Below are 20,585 nucleotides of genomic sequence, written 5' to 3' on the forward strand. Positions count from 1 at the left end.
ATAAGATATCGATTGAACTCGTTATTACAAAATTCGCCAGCGTTATCAGATTGCAAGCATTTTACCTTTGGGCCTGTTTGTGTTTCCACAAGTCTTAAAAGCCTTGAATTCCTTAAACACGTCATTCTGAGTTTACAAAAATCTTATTTCAGTTCATCTTGAAAAATCGTCTATAAACGTTACGAAGTATTTTGCTTCTCTGATGTATTGCGTCCTCATAGGCCTAAACGTCAGTATGTACCATTTCAAGTGACCTGCTGTTTTTTCTAGTACTCTTCAGAAATGGTAAAGCTGTCAACTTGCTTTCTAAACATGTTTCACATGGACGCCACGACTTATCATTTCGTAAATCCAGTCGTAAAACAACGGCTCTTTTTGCCATTTTCACAAGATATTTTTGATTCAAATATCCCCAATAGCTCGTCCAATAGCACGATTTTAGTTTTGCCATCGGTAACAGTAGTGGCGCAAGTTTCTTGTTTTCTGATTTGATTCACGTAATACAAATCACCTACTCGGTCTACAGTTAACAACAACACCTTATCAGTCGTAACCACGGCTCGATCCATTTTAAATGTGACTTTATTTCCGCCATCTACAATCTTAGAAACAAACATTAAGTTCGTACGGAGATCAGGTATATGCAATTTTTTTAATAAAAGCATTTTTTTTCAATCAGTAGTGTTTATTTTAACAGTACCTTTAGCAACTACGTCAGCAGATATTTAACTGACCCTCTTCATATCCTTCATATTTAGATTGAAATCACTGACGATCTCTGCATACCTAAATGAGACATACATCCGCTGTCCAAACACCAGCCATTGTTGCTACAGTTTGTATAATGTGTAAGTCATCTCTGTTATAAATGGGTAAGGTGTTTCTTCAAATTCTTCAGCTACAGCTTTCACGCTTTTCTGGACATTCATTAGCTTCATGTCCAAATTTTCTACACTTGTGGCATTTAAACTTGAATTTACCATTGTTTGCTTTATTTAGGTAAACAGGTCTATTTGCTGTCCAAATTGTAATGACTTCGTCCAGGAACTATTTTTCCTTGCTATCATTGCTTCAGGATGATCACCAACCCGCTCACGCTGCTTACGTGTAGCACTAAAAAGCATCCAATAACATGATCGATTGTAACTCACAGCTTATTTTAATTGACATTTCGGTAAATTTATTCACAATATCGAAAAATTCCTTGAGGTACCTGTCAACGTTACCATTCTCCCCCATTCGGTAAGTTATCAACTTTCTCCACAATGATGCTTTTTTAACTGGACCTTTTGATTCAAAAATTGCTTCTGACATCAGCCAGATTTCATGAGCAGTTTTACAGTTTTTGACTTGATGCAGTTCCAAATACAAATACGCCTTAGCTTTTTCGTCTTTTTCGCTCCATATAGCTAGCGCTGGAGCTTCTTCTGTCTTGATTAGGCTCACCACTGGTCTCATTTTTGCACCACTCGCATACCCCTATGTCTTGCTTTTTTTTTTGTCATCACAGACTGCATCTGTAATTTCCAGGTATGGTAGTTTTCCTGAGATAGTACTGGAACACGTGCAATGCTTCCCGCTTATACTTCCATGGTTCGAATGCGTTTATCGCAAAATCCGTAGTGTCAATACAACTTAAGTTCAGAAACACAGTACCCATCGTTTAATCTAGGGCCATAACCTGATATTAGGTATACCTTTATTATCTGAAAATATAAAAATGGATTTGACATTGGAAATTATTAGAAAAACGTTATTATTGTTATTTTGATAATATAATTAATGTTGTCTAGTCAACAATCACCAGAGGACCGCGCTCCAGTCGCCGACTGAATACGATGAGTCCAATTCGTTAATCCTCCATATTATATCATGCGCGGTATCATATTTTTTAAGGGTATAAACACAAAAACCAGTTCAAACACGAGGGTCATCTTTGACATCAGTTTTTGCTCAGTTGGTCAATGGTATCTAAAATTTCTAAGATGGCATATGAAGAATTATTATGATCCTTCAATATACCCACCCTATTCGTAGAAATTTTCTTGATAGGTAACTGTCAGCGACTTAATCACTGACGGATATTCTATTTTATCAAAACCGAGACTTTTATCAGGTATGTTTTATTTAAAAATTTACAATGCAGAATCGGTTGAAAATTTTTATTATCAAAACGGGAGAAACTATTTGTCAAATAACAAACTCGACATGGTATCAGCATTCGCTTTCTTTGGTGGGAAAGCTCCGAGGCCAGCTATTTATCAATACTCCCTTTTATTTTCAAATATTTCTAGAAAGTCCAAGGTGCTTCGAAATTGACAGTAGTTGACTTGATCTAACTAATTTTAAATAGTCTACACCAATTAGTAGTGAGTGAATTTTATATTGCCTCTTTCATCTCATTCAACACGTTACTTTGCTTTTGTAAATAATATAACTTAGTGCCTAGACGCTGAAACATATGTATACTACATATGTACCTACAAATGTATGGCTTGTGCCAACTACTGATTTAAACAGTTTTCAATTATTTTTCATCATTCCGTGTCAAGTTTACATTTTGTCTAAAAAAGTGTAATTTATCAATAAAAGTAAATATAAAAATGGAAGTTATTATACTATAGATGCAGTTGAAATTTATTTCGATAAAAAAGATGCATAAAATCTACAGTTCAAACGAATTATGTGTATTTTCAGAAAATAAACAATTTTCTTGAAATATGTTATTACAGGATTGTAAAGTTTGTATTAATGATCGTAGGATCTTTTATAAATAATTGAAATTCGCTAAAGTGTTAACACTAACGTCAATGAGGTGCTAAAAAAAAAACCTATGCATGTATGCAATTCAAATAAACTAATAATAAAACGTTATTGCACTGTAAACTTTTCAGTGAAATGTGGCATGTTATGGGTTTTTTAATGCCTTTAAGGATATATCTATTTTAAACAAACTATTTACTGCTCTTTCCCAAAGTTGCGAAGTTCCATCCTGTTGTGATAAAAATAATCCAAAAACTAGAAATTTACAAAAGTTAAAGGATTTTATTTCGTGGCACGTACCCTTTTAAAAATATGTAGGTATAAAGAGATGAAATTCATTTTGAAGTGCTAGTTTTTTGGGTTAATATATACTTGAAAAAGTAATTCAAAATGATTTCAATAAGCCCTCCACTGAGCATAATTCAAACCTGCTGCTAAGATGTACCTAACTTGTGTGAAAAAGATCTCGACATTTTCCTGAAGTTTTCACAAATTTCTAACTCTTCTGTAGGACTTATTCCTGTCTGTTTACTAAAACACTATATAACTAATTTTTTATGGTTTGGATCTGAAAAACTAGTTATGGTGAAGATTCGAATATTCAGAGATGCAGGAAGTAAATTTCAGTCAATACTTTTGAGTAATACTGTAATAAATAACTAAACCTTCAACATCTCATTAATTAGTTTTCTTTGCCAACAATTTCTAAATAATTGTTAGCGCTATAAAAGTGCTTTTTTTGCTTTTTAAGCAAGAAAAAACGTTTAAGTGTTTGCAACTTTTAATTATTTATCACAAGTGATTCAGGTAATCTGGGCTTCAAAGAAACTGTAAAAAAAATTTTGATATTTTCCATGTACGAGTATAAGGCATAATTTCTGAATGATATTCCCCTGACAAGACTTGTTCAAAGTTTAGATACACGGTATTTAAAAGTTTATAACGAAAGTTTAATAGAATACAATATCATGAAAACGTGATGATTATATCGAGTTAGGGTAAATCACAAAAGTTTTGAAGGATCTTGAAATAAACTTGTCCACATGGTCCCAGCGTGGTTGCTATACTATACTTCTATGAGAAAAATATTGAAGTTACAGTTTTTTTCAGTAACGTTGGGTACATTTGTTGTTAAAGCTTGTAAAATAGGCTTGCATTTACAATAGCAATGGACTAATTATATTTTTTTGCTGAAGTAAGTTACGACTTTTATACGAAGAACCAATAAATTCATTGTTAAAACACACAAAAAAAAAACATTTCCACTGTAACAGAATACTCTTAAATTGGCCCGGTTGTATAAAAGCATGTCAAGCGGGATGTCAGCTAACACTCTGTCAACTTTAACAGCTTGTTAACATTGAATTATTTGTGACACCGTTGTATAAACAATTTGCCGACGCAAGTTAACTGGCAAACCTTTGACAACGAGTTAACATAGGATCACGTTCAAATACTAGAAATTTTATCGTTTATAAATTGATGTTGGTACGAGTTCACGCATTGTTGACGTTTTCTCTAACGTAACTTCAATTTTTGATTTTGTTGTGACTTGTATTGTGTGGTGTCGTAGTTTCTGGTGGGTAACATGCAAGATAAACCCATTATTGAACATAAAGGTACGTCATCTGTTACGACAAAAAGAACAGATCGTGGTAATGATTCTAGCCATCAAAGATTTATGAATGTCAAGATTGTTCGATTATCCCCGAGGACTTGCTGAAAAGATGCATTTTCCAGAAATCGTAGTGTATGAAGAAGTTGCAGTTTTGCAGAAATAAAGTGATTTTTTTTTAATGCGGGTTCTAGGTGATGACTAGACAGCGGATTTCTGTCGGGCTACGTCACGATTTTAGTGGGGACGCGCTGCATCGCCGGGACTCAGTAGCGGGTGATAGGTAATCACTGAATTTAATTGTCACTTGATTCCATAAATACAATTAACGATTTATTAATCAAACGGCTAACTAAATGAGAACTGGAATTAACAGCAGAGTGCAACGAAGCAGCGTTATTCTAATCTCAAATAAACGAAGTGCAGCCGGTAAATGCAATGAATTCCCATCCCGTACGAGCCGTACCGAGTTTGGCCTTGTCTAGCCCGACAGAAATCCGCTCTCTAGTGATGACCGATTAGAATGAGCAACTGGATAAAGGTGTTTTTTTGATCCTGCACCTTTTCGTAAAATCCACATCATCATACAGCTCACATGGATTCTTGCGAATGGCGCATTCTTACTGCTTGCAATCTCGTTTCTTCATCACTGTTTTCACTCATCGAAGACGAACTACATAGTGATATCTTATAAGATTTGCATGAACAATTATAGTAAATACAACTATTACTACCCAATTACGTTTCCTATATTTCAAACACCTAAGAAATCTTCTCCTTAAAACTTTATACAAACACGAAATCGAAACTTAATTGATGGCAGATGACTGATTAGCTTACAGAAAGGTAACAAAGGTTTGACATGATGTTAACTTTGACGATAGCTTTAGGCCCGGTTGTATAAAAGCCTGTCAAGTTGGATGTCAGCTAACACTCTGTCAACTTTAACAGCTTGTTAACATTGGGTTATTTGTGACACCGTTGTATAAACAATTTGCAGACGCTAGTTAACTGACAAACCTTTGACAACGAGTTAACATAGGATCACGTTCGAATACTAGAAATTTTATCGTTTATGAATTGATGTTGGTACGAGTTCACGCGTTGTTGACGTTTTCTCTAACGTAACTTCAGTTTTTGATTTTGTTGTGACTTGTATTGTGTGGTGTGGTAATTTTTGGTGGGTAACATGCAAGATAAACCCATTATTGAACATAAAGGTACATCATCTGTTACGACAAAAAGAACAAATCGTGGTAATGATTCTACCCATCAAAGATTTATGAATGTCAAGATTGTCCGATTGTCCCCGAAAACTTGCTGAAAAGATGCATTTGCCAGAAATCGTAATGTATGAAGAAGTTGCAGTTTTGCATAAATAAAGTTATTTCTTTTTAATGCGGGTTCTAGGTGATGCTGATGACTGATTAGATTGAGCAACTGGATCAAGGTGTTTTTTTATCCTCAACCTTTTCGTAAAATCCACATCATCATACAGCCTAAATGGATTCTTACTGCTTGCAATCTCGTTTCTTCATCACTGTTTTCACTCATCGAAGACGAACGAGATAATGATATCTTCTAAGATTTGCATGAACAATTATAGTAAATACAACCATTACTACCCAATTACGTTTCCTTTATTTCAAAAACCTAAGAAATCTTGTCCTTAAAGCTTTATACAAACATGAAATCGAAACTTAATTGATGGCGGATGACTGATTAGCTGACAGAAAGTTAACTAAGGTTTGACATGATGTTAACTTTGACGATAGCTTTATACAACCCAAATCCAGAGTTAACACAGGTTTGACATATTGTTAGTTAACACGTTGTTAATCGATTGTCAACTGCTTTATACAACACTTGACATTAGCAAACGAATTTAACATTGGTTTCACAATTTGTTAAAGTTAACAAAGGCCAATTTAAGTTAAGTTAACCGGGCCAATTTAAGTTAACCCAAACTTAGACGCAAATTATTGAACAGAACTGTGGGCACGTTGTAAAATAATAATTAAGAAATATACGAGTATTTTAAATACCACTGTCAAACTAACTCCCAGAGTCTAGAGTGGTTGTCGTTTTCCCCGTGAAAATAATGTTCTCACGTTGCTAAATAGTGTTTGTCAATGCGAAGACAGCCAACGCATTAAATTTGCATGGTGAATTTTTCCGGTTTTACATCTTATTTATGGAAAAGCAAGTTTTCCAGTGGATGTCAGTTTCTGTTGCAACATTGTAACACCGAAACAACTTTCTCGTTCTGCGTTAACATTTTTCGCATTTTCATCCAAATTAGCGGTGATTCTAATTATTTTTTCACGTTTCACACAATTTAAGCCCCCATTAAAATGCTTTACACGCATTCTTAATTCCGGGTTTAAAGCCGCTTTTAAAAGCTCTCAGAGGCAAAAACTTCGAAACAATAATTAAAAAATGTGCTTTCATGTTGCGTGCCACAAATAAATAATAAGATACGATTTCAAGCGGGATTAGGTATGCTGCATGAGTCTAACCTCCAATTAGAAAAAAAACTATATTTTAATTATTATCGATTGAATTAATCTAAATAATAATACCACTCACCTGTATAAATCTTGTCTGCGTTCGTTGCGCAAGTGGCGAAGAAAACCAGGAAAGAAACCCAATGCCACTTGCAGGGCTTAGGAGGGGTCCACATTTCCTCAAGTTCACTGTCGCACTCTCTCAAAAATCATATCAGTGGTAAACTGTTGGAATAAAATGGGATATTAGCGCGTGTTTGCACAGTTGATCCAGTGGCGTAGCTACTGGCGGTATTAAGCGGGCCAACCACGATTGATCAATAAGCGCTAACTACCTACATCACTCGTTAGAATACTGTTCCAGAAATATTTATGCACTTAAGAAAATAAGACTATTCAGTGTGAATGAGATATCGAGATAGTATTAGACGTACCTAATGAATAGATTTAGTTGCTAATTTGTAGCCATCATGTAGTAATGTTAATCAAATGTCATCTTGCATTTTGTTTTTATCTACTTATTTAGAAAGATTTCTACAAGCATTAATGTTTTTATGATAAAATCTGATCTGAAGAAAAGCATAATTATTACAGAAAGCCTGCTCCTCTTAAATGTTTACCTAGACGACAATTACGCCATCATTTTTTCAGAATTGTAAATAACTAGCGATGACATACTCCAGTTATGACAGGTAACTTTAAATTTGTTGCGCATGAAACATTTATAAGTATTTAGATATTCTTAACTTTATTGAAAATACTTATATACTTATCAATTATCTAAATGGTTACAGTCAATAAAGTGTACTATAACTTATTTATCTCATATGTCACAATCGAAAGACCATGTTCTCATGTTCCATTTTTCCGAGCTCAACAATTTCTAATGGAGAACCATTAGAAATTGTTGAGCTCGGAAAAATGGAACTTGCTGATAAAAAATTCGGACCAACTGAATGGGAGTAAAAACAATATTAAACAGTTATTAGTTTTCTGAGGCTGACTCAGAGAGTTTATGCTTAAACACTAAAATCGTAACATACTTATTTAAAAATTCATAAACATGCAAACATTCAAAGATTTATAACTTTAGTTACGAATTAGTAAATTAGAATAATTAAATTAATTAAATTACAATATTTCGATGAGCAGGGGTACACAAAAAGTGAAACATTTTTGCTCGTTTTCTCTTTGAAGTAAGTATGTTTCTGACTATACTGGAATTTACGAAATGTAACATTAAAATAAGATTGGAGAGTCATATGTTACTTTCCGCAGATGATTAAAATTAAAATTACTTTCAAAACTGCGATTGCTTTGATCATTTGTCAGTTAAACACGTTTCAGGATTTTATTCCTTTCATCATGGCTTTGGATGGTCATAGGCAAGTTTAAGACAACTAAAACAATCAAAGTCTAGGTCGTAATGTCTGGTCGTGGTCTCATGTAAATCTGACAGTTGTAGTTGTTTTTGGTGAGAATACTTATTTAAGTATTAATAATTATTATTTATTCCATTTTGTTGTTGAAATTCACTAGCCCTTCTTTTGAATTAGAGAGCGTCAGAAAAGGGTGTACATACAATGTTTGAATGTATACGTTTTTCTATATATTTTTTTGTTTCTGTATTTTATCAGTATTACCTCACTGTGTAATTTAAATGCCAGTATTAATGTGAATAATGTTAAAATGCGGGAAACGTAAATCTTCTAAAAAAGAGGATGTGTGCAGGGTAATATTTAATAAGTGGTTCCTTGCTTAAATTTAACGGAAGCTAAATTCAAATTGTTGGAAAAAAGTAAATATTTATTTTCTCTGTACAAGAATTTATTGCAGAATTGTGTGTAAAATATTTATTAAACAGCTCTTAACAATTTAAAGTCCAAAATTACAAACATTAACAAATGATGTTATTCTGCTACATTAAACGTCAATATTTCTTATTCTTCGACCCGTTGGGTTTTAGAGTTTAATATAATGAATTATAAAAATTTAAAACTGACTTACTAAACCGCTTTAAGAGTCAAATTCAAGAGCTGAAAAAATCTCTGTCAAAAAAATCTGTTGTAAACAAAAAAAAAAAGGTTCCGCTACAGCTGTCTTTCATAATATTGGGACCTAAAGATCAAAACCAAAATATAAAAGTCGGATGTCTTACAAGTTGTTGGTGCAATTAATTCGGGCGTTAGGGTGTTAAATACAAAAACTAGGAAGGTATAATATTAGCTTCATCCTAGCGTATCCTATCAAAGAGGATGTAAATAAAATATATATTATAGCATTTATAGCAATGATAAATTAAAGAAAAAATACGTTCTGAAAGAGCTACCAGAGCTTAAATCAAGTTGTCGAAATTATTGGAGATGATCTTTTAAAAGATAATTTACTTACTAACTATATATATATATATATATATATATATGATCATTATTCGAAACGATGCTCACAAAATATATTATCTATATGCTGGAAAAGTTCTTAATCCCATAGTGTTAACATTTGTGAAAATTTAACGCCCAAATGTGCTAACTGCATTTGTGTAACATTAAAAACAATGAAAGGTATATCACTAATTGTGCTGTTTGGGACAGTCATATATCTAAGTACGTTAACGAAATTTAAATTTAAGCAAAATAAATTACTTTACGAAGTAATCCATACGTAGCTCCAGTACGACGCCTATGGGTTTCTAGTATGTACGGTACGGTGATTCAGCATCGGTGCCGGCGCTGCTAGAATAAATGACGTGAAGTCTCAATGGCAGACTCCGGAACAACCTCGAATGCGGTATTCGCAATCTTTCCAGAAGAAGCGTACAGCTGTTTAAACAGGGGCCACCGTCGGGAACAAGCTAGTCTAGTCTAGTCCAATCCAGGAGTCGATTATTGAAATGAGTTCGAATTAAGTTGAGTCAAAATTATTCCTTTCCTAAGGAACTGTTTTCAAAGATTTGAAGTGAGTAACTCTACTTATAAGACGAATTAAAAATTTCATCTCGTTATTGTTTCTAATTGCGGATACTTCGAACAACTATAAGAAATAAAATACCTACTACTACTAATTTTGAGAACCTCGCCACTTTGCAATAATTGTAATAAAGTCGCCATATTTTCTTGCCAGTTGGCAGACGTCAAAGCATAGTTCAGAAGTAATTGATGAATTTCTATTCTAGATTTTTTGAATGAATATTTTTTATTTTTAGGTCTACGTATTTATTGTAAGTTGCCCATTACACATCAACAATTGGATCCGGCCTGTTAACTTAACAGGCCGGATTCAATTGTTGATGAACTTCTCTGAACTTCAGAGATGATAATAATAACTTTACTTAATACCTGTCAGAGATAAAAGTTGTAGCTACGCCACTGCCTTGACCCATTAAGTGGGCGATTTGTGCAAGAGTTACCGGGCCAACAAGATATGTTTACATGCCAGATCGTACGCAAATTATTAGCCAAATCTGTGGAACTCCAAAGCTGGACAGACGGTTGATTGCACAGCAATATGTTTAATCAATTTGTTTTGAATCGCCTCTCCTAATTCCGTAGCATTTATTTTACTACACACATTTTGCCGCATTTACTGGCTATATGACTGCGCACAAACTAAATTACTTTTGCGGCTGTAAAGGTTCCAATTTAAATTTGCACCAGAATAGTCGCGAAATTAATCACTGCGTGTTTTTTTTATCAATTTGTTGAGAGGGAGTGCTGTTTGATTGATTTCCAGTGCAAAAATAACGGTTAAGGTGTGCGAAGGAAAAAAAAACAACACATTCTCTAATTTGACGAATATTTTAATAATAAAACAAATGTCAGAAATGTTTTTGTTGGAATTCTTGTTTTCTATTTCGTTTAAAAAATTTAAACGAAACGTGCAAAAGTTTTTTCTTACACTTCGATTTTGAAACAAATTGCTTGCATAACACTCACATTTTAATGAATTGCATTCATTAAGGATGGCCACATGCATATTTTTACAATTTTATAGGAAACAATAAAGCAGCTTATTTTAAATTATACGTAATATAGTATTTATTGTTTTTAAAATGTATGGATTATTTAGTTACTGGAAGCAATGCATTCTCATGAGTAAGTGTACAGCAAGCATTGCAGAGTGTCCCTTTAATAATAAATTGAACATTTTGAAGAAACCATTCCATATTTGCAAAATATGAATACATATTTTAAAACAACTCCATGTGTTAAACTATCATATTGTTAATCAGATTACTTGGTGCAAATTTTTCATAGATTAGGCTACTGCCTTTTGAAAAGGTTTAGTTACAAGTTGTAAAACTTGAAACATATTTAACTACTTAACAAAAAAGCAGAAACAGTAAAAGTAGTTCGTTTTTAAAATTATCATGTCGTAATCTGAAGCGCTTATCCTGCTATTTCAGATGTAAATCACAAAAGATTACCCTGTTAATTTATTATTATTAAACAACAGCACTAGACTTGATTTTTCAGTTTCAGTTCAATTAAATAAAATTCAATTTCCACCAAAACCAGTAACCAGTAACAAATTCTTGTAACTGTTATCTGTCATAATTATATAAGTCGTCCAATGCTACTTCTATTAACACATATTTGTGAAAAGATAAAATGAATATCAACTGAAATATTTTTTTAAATGTTATATCTATTAAAAAAAGAAATATTAGAGCTAGTAACGTGTTGAAAATTTCAATCTGAAACTTAATGTATGTAGTTTGTTGGCTGTGGATAGCTTTGACACATTTAGTCGATTGTCCGTTACTACAATTTGTCAATGATTTTTTTTTTACTGCATTAGTTGAATTATATTTGGTTGAATTTCGTCTGTAGTTTATAATTTCTTCTTCTTTTTATTTTCCAAAAGAAAGTTGGGAAAATTGTTGAAATTCTAATTTCGGCCTTTTACAGTTTGTAGAATACGAAAAGTCATATTTTCCGTTTCCGTCTGTCTTCTTAATTTTTAATCAGGCGGTGTCCAAAATCGAACTACTAATTATTTTGATAGTTGAGGTATCTCCTATGAAGACGGTAAAACGCTAACCAAAAACAGTTTGAAATTTTTTTTTCAGTTCGGTTATTAAATAAAACTGTATTGAAAACTATACCTTCATATGCATGTAGTTTCTGCTTTGGCGGGAAGGAAAATTAGTAAGTGTTTATAACCTTATTGACTTTTATTTTTTCAGCAAGAGCTAAGAGAAATATTGTAACATCATCATTTTGACGACTTTTTTATATCATTTATTATTATTATTATTGTTATTATAGTTACTACAATTCAGTCTTCGACAAAGTTTAAGTTTCATTTACTTCAATCATAAACTTTTAAAATTGTGCTTTGTAAGATTCTACGATTAGTTAATCAAGAAATACTGTCAACATTTTTCCAAAAATGCACATGCAAACGCCAAAGTTAAAATAAATAACTGTCATTGGTGATTCATAACAAATTATATTGTTTATTGCAAAATTGTTGTGGACTCAGATGGCTGTGAAATTACGAAATAAATTTGGCAGTATATCAATTTTGAAATTATGAAATTCTTTGTTGACATTTCAATAACTGTCTTGTCAGAAACACGTTTGTCAGTTGTTGGTATAATCTTCGTCGATTTTAAATTCGCTTATTTTTACCAATTTTTATAGTAAGAGCAATGTCGTTTTTAAGTGAAAAAGAACGTGACTTAGTTTGTCGTTTTAATCACGAATTTTTTCTTTGTGTTTTTTTTTAATCATAACCCCAAACTGATAAAATTGACATCTAGTTCCTCTTTTATAATTAAATCTGAAGCTGGGTTTCAACGATCATAGCCTGCTGTATCGACAATCATTTTGAAATATTATATACCTAATTTAAATTTTCAGTTTAATTACGGTAGAAACTAACCCCACTTCATTTACATTTTAAACCTAACAAAGCACTAATATTTAAAAATTTGTGATATCTTTGTAGAGTTAGACGCTTTTGTGAGTGAAGAGACTAGTCTTGAAATTCTTATTCTTTATGACTAATGATATAGTTCTTTTATGTAATGTCTTTCGGCTAGCAATTTGTTCTAAAAGTTCTTTACTGAGTTGGGAATATAGTGATTTTTTTAAACAGAGGGGCAATAGATATATTACATACCGAGGCGGAAAGTATTTTATTCCTTTCGAGAGAACTGTAGTTTACCGAGAGGCGCAGGCTCGAGATGAACTAGTTCTCGAGACACTGGAATGGTACTTTTGCCGAGGTGTGTCTGCTATTTTATTCACAATCATTTAATAATACAAGCAACAATACAATAATAAAACACCTACTTCCGTGATAATACATGTGATTTATTTCGGTCAATTATAACATTTAATAAGGGTTGCACGATTGATATTTTGTTAAATTATTAATTAATAAAAATCACACCAAATTAATTTGCATTTTCTCAATTTTTTTAATAAATAAAATGTCCGAGTGTGAAATAGAGTTTACTGCTTCAGAATTGCAGGAAACTACACAAAAATTAACACTCAATCCCTTGCTGCTGTCGCATAAAATTGTAAAGCGACGTACAACTCATTCTGTGGCACTAAATGGCTATCACGTCCTTTTCTTGTATTAGTCTCTCAGAAATCTGCAGTATACCTAGTAAACAGCTCTCCCACTAGGTCTTCGTCTTCGTTATCCTTATCACTATCACTACTTCCAGAAAAATTTGAGGCAATTCCTACCAAAACTAGTGCGGCCGGCACTGCAATAAACACTTTCGTTTGACATTTATAGTTCAAATGGACAGTGGCGCCGCCACGGATCGGAAAGTGGGTTATTTCTGACCGATTATGAGTCGTTACTAAAGCTGGGCGGTCGAAATTTATTTCTACCCACTATCCGTCCTATCAGGCCAGCAGTGGAGTCCGCTGCAGCCTTGCCTTGCTCGCTTCTCGCTTTCGAGTTGTGTATTATTTTTGATAATTCACACAAATCGTTTTATTGTTAACGCGACCGACACTTGAACATTATTAAAATTATTAGTACTTCTTGTTATTTCGTGGATATGGATTTTAAAATTATTAACTGTCGTTCAGTTAACATTATTTTTCGCGTAATTTTCTTCGCAATACGTAACATCGTCTGCGAGCCACTGGTCTGCTGAGTTAGGGGTCAATTCGCAGCGCATAAATTTCGACCGCCTAGCTCTAGTCATTCATTACTGACCGCTTTCAGGCTTTTCTGACTCGTTGACAAATGTATCTGTGGAATCGCTGACTTTCTAACCTTTCAGAGGTGTATGTTACTGCTTGATTGTGATTAAAATAAATTTAAAACAAAATATAACAGATTTATTTATTCTCGCAGTAACCCTTGGACAGGCATTTGTAACAACATATATAACATTCATCCACAAAATTTGATGTTATACCCTGGCTTGATCTGACCATTTTATTTACAAATAAATTTACAGTTATCTGATATTATATAGGAATAACTCGACCCTTTTCAATGATGAACTTTAATTCATCTCTAGTATCGTACGAGTAACTTAGCGATTAACTATATGTTTTCTTGAATTTGTGTGACTTAAATCGGTGAATAGTAGTTTGGAGGGGGGGTATAGGTATAGACGATTTTATTCTGTTACCATTGTCAATTGGCTTCTACCCAAGAACTACACATACGCACACGTCTTTTACACGTACGGTCGCTGATTTGCAATAAGAGTTATTCTGCTCTGGTGATTTTTCACGAAGGTGGTGAATGTTTATAAAATTTGCACTTTAATGAGAGTGCACTTTTTATTTGCCTCAACTTGTACTTCACCATAATATAGTTTACTGAGATTAACTTTGGGACGTAATTTTAAATTTTGACAAACATACAGCAAAAGTGTTATACTTGCTTATCAGATGATTTATTTTATGACGACCTTATGTTGAATCAAAGTCATGTAAGTTATTTTGCTAATGTTGTGTTATTTGGAATAGAGTATTTATTTAGTCATACAATTGTAGCCGTAGCATGTATTAACATATTGAGGTCATTGAGTGGTTTTAACAAAAGGTATTTTAAGGAATAGTTCCCCTTTCAGTTTGATTAGAGTGATAAGACTACCTAATTAATTTGAAAAAATTAACAAAGACAAATGATCACGAGGTAGTTGAAGCTGATTGTGCTTGTTTACGTTTGGGAAAGTTTTATGTATACCTACACGGTGCTTCTAAAAAGTGTTGAGAATTTTTTTCTACCAAATCTAACGTGCCATTTTTTTACAAGGAATTTTTTTATTTTCTTCTTTTAACATACCTTTACATTTTGATTCTTGGGTCACACAGTAGTTTGCTCTTTTTACTAACCATCACAATTCATAGTCAAATGTTGGACTTTTTCGTTTTTATAATTTTGTGTCTATTTCTCAATTCTCGGGAAATTTTTGGCTTGCTACAGGGTTATGATTTTCATCTTTTTGATGTATCTACATTTGCTTTGCAAATGTGCAATCAAGGGGCTACAACTCCAAAATGTGAACACAACACCAAATTATGATGTATGTAGAAGATGACGTCTTACTGTTAAAAATAAACAAAAATATGGTCTTTTCGTATGTTGACAATATTTGTTGTGAAATATTGTCATACTTATATTCAAATTTATTTCTGTAATTTGTAGCCACAATAAAAATGCTTTTTTACATTATGTTGTTTTCTATTCATAGTTTCTTCATATGTAGATACGTAAATATCAATCCTAACCATTCATCCAAGTTACCTCTATGGCATCCAGAAAAATGATGTCGATGTTATTTTAATAAAATGAGACAAACTGTTCTAAAGAGTCTACTATCAACAGTTCTAAAAAGGTTTTAAAAAGTTTGCTCTAGTTACGTATTGAATTATGTATATGGGTACGAAAATGATACTGTATCTCCTTCATAATCAAATTAATATCATAAATGAGTCAATTTAATTCTATGACTGTACAACAAATAATGTTCTTAAAGAAACACGTTTCTGATATGGATTATTTGTCAATGTGCTGACATTATGGAAGCCAGCATGAATCTCACAAAATTGTAACAAAGTTGAATATAATAGATTTAGTTTAGAAAACAGCAAATCTGTTCGAAATGTGCACCTTTCTTATTTTACGCAGTATGTTATATTCTGTCAACACGCTCGGTGATTTTATTTAAAACTTAATGCGTAAAATACCTACTATATGGATAAGACACGCTTGTGTCGACAATGATTTTTTTTAAATAGGTATAAAAGATTTTATGAACTAGAAGCGAAATTTTATTTCATCATTAAAAAACAATTACAAATGCAAATTCGAACATTGGCAAATTTCAATACCACTAAAAATTGTACAGAAAAATACAAAACCACTGAACTGTTTACAGTTCGAATAAAAAATAGTATGTTCGCTGGAATAAAACGTTATTTTAGTTTTACCCGTTTGAATTCGATATCGAAATATTAAATTATTACATTAGTACTTTTACGAAAAAAACAACGAAGTTACATGAATCAAAAATATTGTTTAAAATCCTCACTGCTCATTTTATCACTAGATACTTGTTAAATAAAAGTCACGCCATAGAGTTAGTGTAATTCCGTTGTCTAATCCATCCAACGTACGAAGACTAACTTCACCACGCCTTTTATTGGTAATTTTCAAACTATTTTCAGTAAGACCGCTGCTATGAACACAAAAATAAATATTTCGGGTGAATCTTTTAATAACTGGACCAAAATTATTCACCCCCTAAAATAATAAAGCCTGTGACAAAATTAAACGCAAACACACAGGATGTTTGGGTTCAAAGCAACAACATTATTATTTATTTGTTTGGTCATGGCAACTATTAAAAGTTGCTAGTTTTCCATGACGAAAATTGCGTAACGGTAGTAAAATAACAAATATAGGTATAAGTAGTTTTGACGAGTAAAAATCATCCGAACGTGGAGCGGAAAAGTTGATTTGTAATTAGTGGACGCCAAGACTTTGCCATCTCATACATTTAGGTAATTAGTTCAGGAAAAAATGAAACGAATAACCTAAATTAATTATCTAAATATAAATACAAAAAAAATCGTTGACAAGTTACATAATTATAATTCCACACAAAACCTTAAAAGGCGACGTTCAAAAATTGCACATATTCCGCGGCCCTATATGAGAACGAATATAAATATTGAAATTATGTAAACGCTACTGTTTTTAGTTTGAAGGAGGAAGCTTAATTAAGTACATTGAAAATATACATATATGGCGTTGGCAGCGCGATGTAAACCTAAAATTTTAATATTCCTAGATGTTCGCAAGATATAAGGTCGCCTAGTTTTATCTGGGACTGTATAATAGGATTCGAAATAAATACAAATAAATTCAATAGGATAAGGACATTTTACTAATATTTGCTCTGAAATATTCTTTATGCTATTGATTCTACAGTGTCGTTATACCTTTTGTGAAACTCCATCAAAACTTCGGCTAGATGAAGCTAGTTATAGGAATACAGTATGAGACTTCCTAACGGGTGTTCAATTGAAAAATTACTCAGAGTAGGCGTTGGAATATCATTTGACACAAACGGCATGTCTGTTCTTATAACATACTATAGATATAACAGGTTATGTTTCTGCCAAATGGATGTTATAAGAACAGACATGCCGTTTGTGTCAAGTGAAATTCCAACGCCTTCTCTAAGTGATTTTTCAATTGAACACCCAGAACATGAAAAGTTTTTCCTACGGGATAAAATATAATGCTAAATGCTATAGAAAGAATATGGGGCTCTTAGTAAACGATTTTGCGAGATCCGCGATTTAAAAAAAAAGCATTTTGGATATTTGTATGTAAACTTTATACAATCAAAGATCTCCAGGACATTAAACTGCAACAAATGCTACACATTAGATGTTCCTCATATAAGTAGAACGGTTCAGAATTAATATGTTTCTTTAATTAAAGTTGACTGTTTCTTAGTGTGTAACTGAACTTCTATTTTTCGCTACAAAAATAGTTTAAATCATTATGCATTCTTTCCTATGCACAGGGGTCAATATACCTAGTTTAATAAAGTCTGTAGCGTAGAATTAATGAGCAATACATATCTTGAGATCCACAAGAAATGATAAAACACATAGGATGTTTTTGAAGAAAATTCGTTAAAATATTTATAAAAAAGTTTAATATACTCATTATTTAGGTGTATTTTCACCTCTGATGTATATGTATAATTGTTCGTTTCAATTTCGCAACAGTAGCTATTTTTTTTTAATAAAACAGTTAATGTGATGCACTCTTGTTCCTTTCAGTATATTTGTTATATATTATTATGCATTACTGTCTAAATAATATTTTAATTATAAAAACTGTGTATATGATTAGATGATCTTGTACGAATATTAGTACTTTAAAAATAATCAATTATTTAACATCTGACAATGAAAATACTAAAACAAAATTGTAGACATTAATATGTTAAATTAAAGTCAATTGACTAGCACATACTGATGCGCCGGTTACTATATCATATCAAAACGTACTAAGCAATTAAAACTTTTGCACCTGTTAACCCACGTCTGATCTGCAAAACCTGACTCATTTTACTCACAAATTAAATAAATATTTTTTAATATTTTTTTAAAATCTTAAAGCGTTTGTTTATCTTCCCCTTACGGTGTTTTCATATATATATTTCATTTTGTTAAATAATGCAATTTAATCCAAAAGTATTTTTTACAACCATTAGTTTTTCATTGAAGTTAAGTAACAATTCCTGAAAATATGGTATTCGGAAAAAGCAATTGTCGAATGCACTCCCTCTCTTTATCTGAAAGCGATATTTTTTTGGTACTTTAGACCTACAACCCAATTAATTAAATTACATCAGTGCAATAATGGACCGTTCCAAGCTCATAAATTTTTATAAACCCCTGCCGATCGTTATTAATTGATAGCAGTTTAAAATTAGCGAAATTGGAAAAGGGGATGAAGGAAGAACCAGACTAGGAAAAATAGGTCAGCTTCTCACCAGTTCGTAAATCCTTAATCGCCGCCTTTGGGAACAATTAATTCCTGCAGCAATCGTCGAACAGTTTGCATGCGTGGAAAAACCGATGCACCGGAGAGATTATGTCGGGAAAATAGAGAAATGGGTCACCAGGATCACGTTCACGTAAAGAACACTTCGCGTTGCACCTGCACTCCGCGACGGTCCGTGTGAGTGTTCAAAGTGAGCAGCTTTCAAAGATCTACAGCTCCAGACCACCAGATGACTAAACACCTACGGCCTGGGGCATCGCCACTTCCCATCGTCTCCAAACTTGTTCCGGAAATCTGAATGGAATAATAAATGTTTTATGACATAGAAGCGGTTTCGCGGTCCACCGTTGTTGTTTATAAATCAACTGTTTGTTCAAGTGGATTATTTAATTTGTAATCGGATCTGAAGACTACTCGTAAACAGATTCTTTAACACAGCGTACACTGTGTTTACGTATTACATGTGAACATGAGATGCATTAAACATTCGCCGTGAAATGTTTGACTTCGACTTCCATGTGCTGCCACTTTTCCGGTTTTGGAGACTTGGTGACACGGATTTTTCTTGCGTCTGTGTGTAAAGGGAAACTGTGAAATTCATTCTGATTCTACTTTAGATTTTACTTTAGATTTTACGTGATCGATCTTTGTCAAATTATCACAAGAAAAATATTTCTTTCTCGCTGTGCGAGAGCGGAAGAGGGTCGAGTTAATTGAGGTGCAATATGCATGCAAGCATAATTCTATTAGAAAGTTGAAACAACGAAGATTGATCTGTGGGTTTTAACCTTCTCTTTTGAAAAATCGATTGATATTAAGTTGCCTTTTCAAATGTGTCCTATATTACTAAATTTTGATTTAGAAATTGGTTGTCGCTCAAGTGTTAGCTAACGCGAAGAAAAATGTCAACTTGTTTTCGCAAAATAAGTCGTAGGTTTAATATTCGAGGAATATATTATTTATTTATAACGAAATTAGTTATATTACCTACTTCTGGTAAATTTTAGTGCACTAATTATCTTTAGATTGTTAAGATATTACAAAGAGGTTTGTGGTCACTTTGGTTAACTCTTACAATTTTTCAGTAGTACAAGAAGATTTTTGACGTTCTTTTTTCTTTTCTTTTTTCACTACAGTGTTATGTCAAATGCCTTAAACAATATTGGTTATGAATAATTTTAAGTTTTTTTTATTTTTAGAAAAAAAAAATGATTGCAGCGGATTGTTAGTATTAATACTCCTACAATAAGTTATACTTTATTGATTGTTATCATATTATTTAGACAGATTTGAATTACATATAACTCAATGCGAAGGTAATTTGATATTATTATTCAGCAAACACACTTTACAGTATAATTTTGCATCTTTATATAAAATTATAGTTGTAAAATTTATTAGAGTGCACGATCTCACGAGATGTGTTTTTAATATTTACAGAATTAAGTATGTGTGACATATATTAGTCATACAAATTAGTTGATTTTTTACTTCCCGTGCGTAAGCTAAGCAAGTATTGTAATCGAGTTCATTGAGCAACTGGCTGCTTTCATATTTTCTCGATGGGTCATGACCCCTAGAGTATGAAAAAATGGATCTCCCGTTTCCGTCGGTCTGTCTGTCTGTCTGTCCGCCGTTTGTGTCAATTTTTGTTAGACAGATAATCCCCGAAACTACCG

At 32.6% G+C, this 20,585-nt stretch overlaps 1 protein-coding gene across 2 annotated transcripts in view; it reads right to left on the minus strand.

Annotated features, from left to right (window-relative positions):
- Positions 1 to 19,194, minus strand: part of LOC135126679 (A disintegrin and metalloproteinase with thrombospondin motifs 7) — a 175,381-nt gene extending 156,187 nt beyond the window's left edge. The window contains exons 1-2 of one of the 2 annotated variants that reach the window (XM_064052748.1): positions 18,896 to 19,194; positions 6,968 to 7,110 (exon numbers count right to left, since the gene is read on the minus strand). In XM_064052748.1, the coding sequence (XP_063908818.1) occupies positions 6,968 to 7,061 (94 nt within the window). In that variant the 5' untranslated portion in view covers positions 7,062 to 7,110; positions 18,896 to 19,194. The remainder of the gene's footprint in view (positions 1 to 6,967; positions 7,111 to 18,895) is intronic. The other variant, XM_064052747.1, reaches the window with a different exon arrangement.
- Positions 19,195 to 20,585: the final 1,391 nt, after the last annotated feature.

Source organism: Zophobas morio, unplaced genomic scaffold (genome assembly GCF_036711695.1).
Source record: "Zophobas morio isolate AGI-343-1 ecotype UQ-CSIRO unplaced genomic scaffold, CSIRO_AGI_Zmor_V1 ptg000011l, whole genome shotgun sequence".
In the NCBI taxonomy this organism is placed as follows: domain Eukaryota; kingdom Metazoa; phylum Arthropoda; class Insecta; order Coleoptera; family Tenebrionidae; genus Zophobas; species Zophobas morio.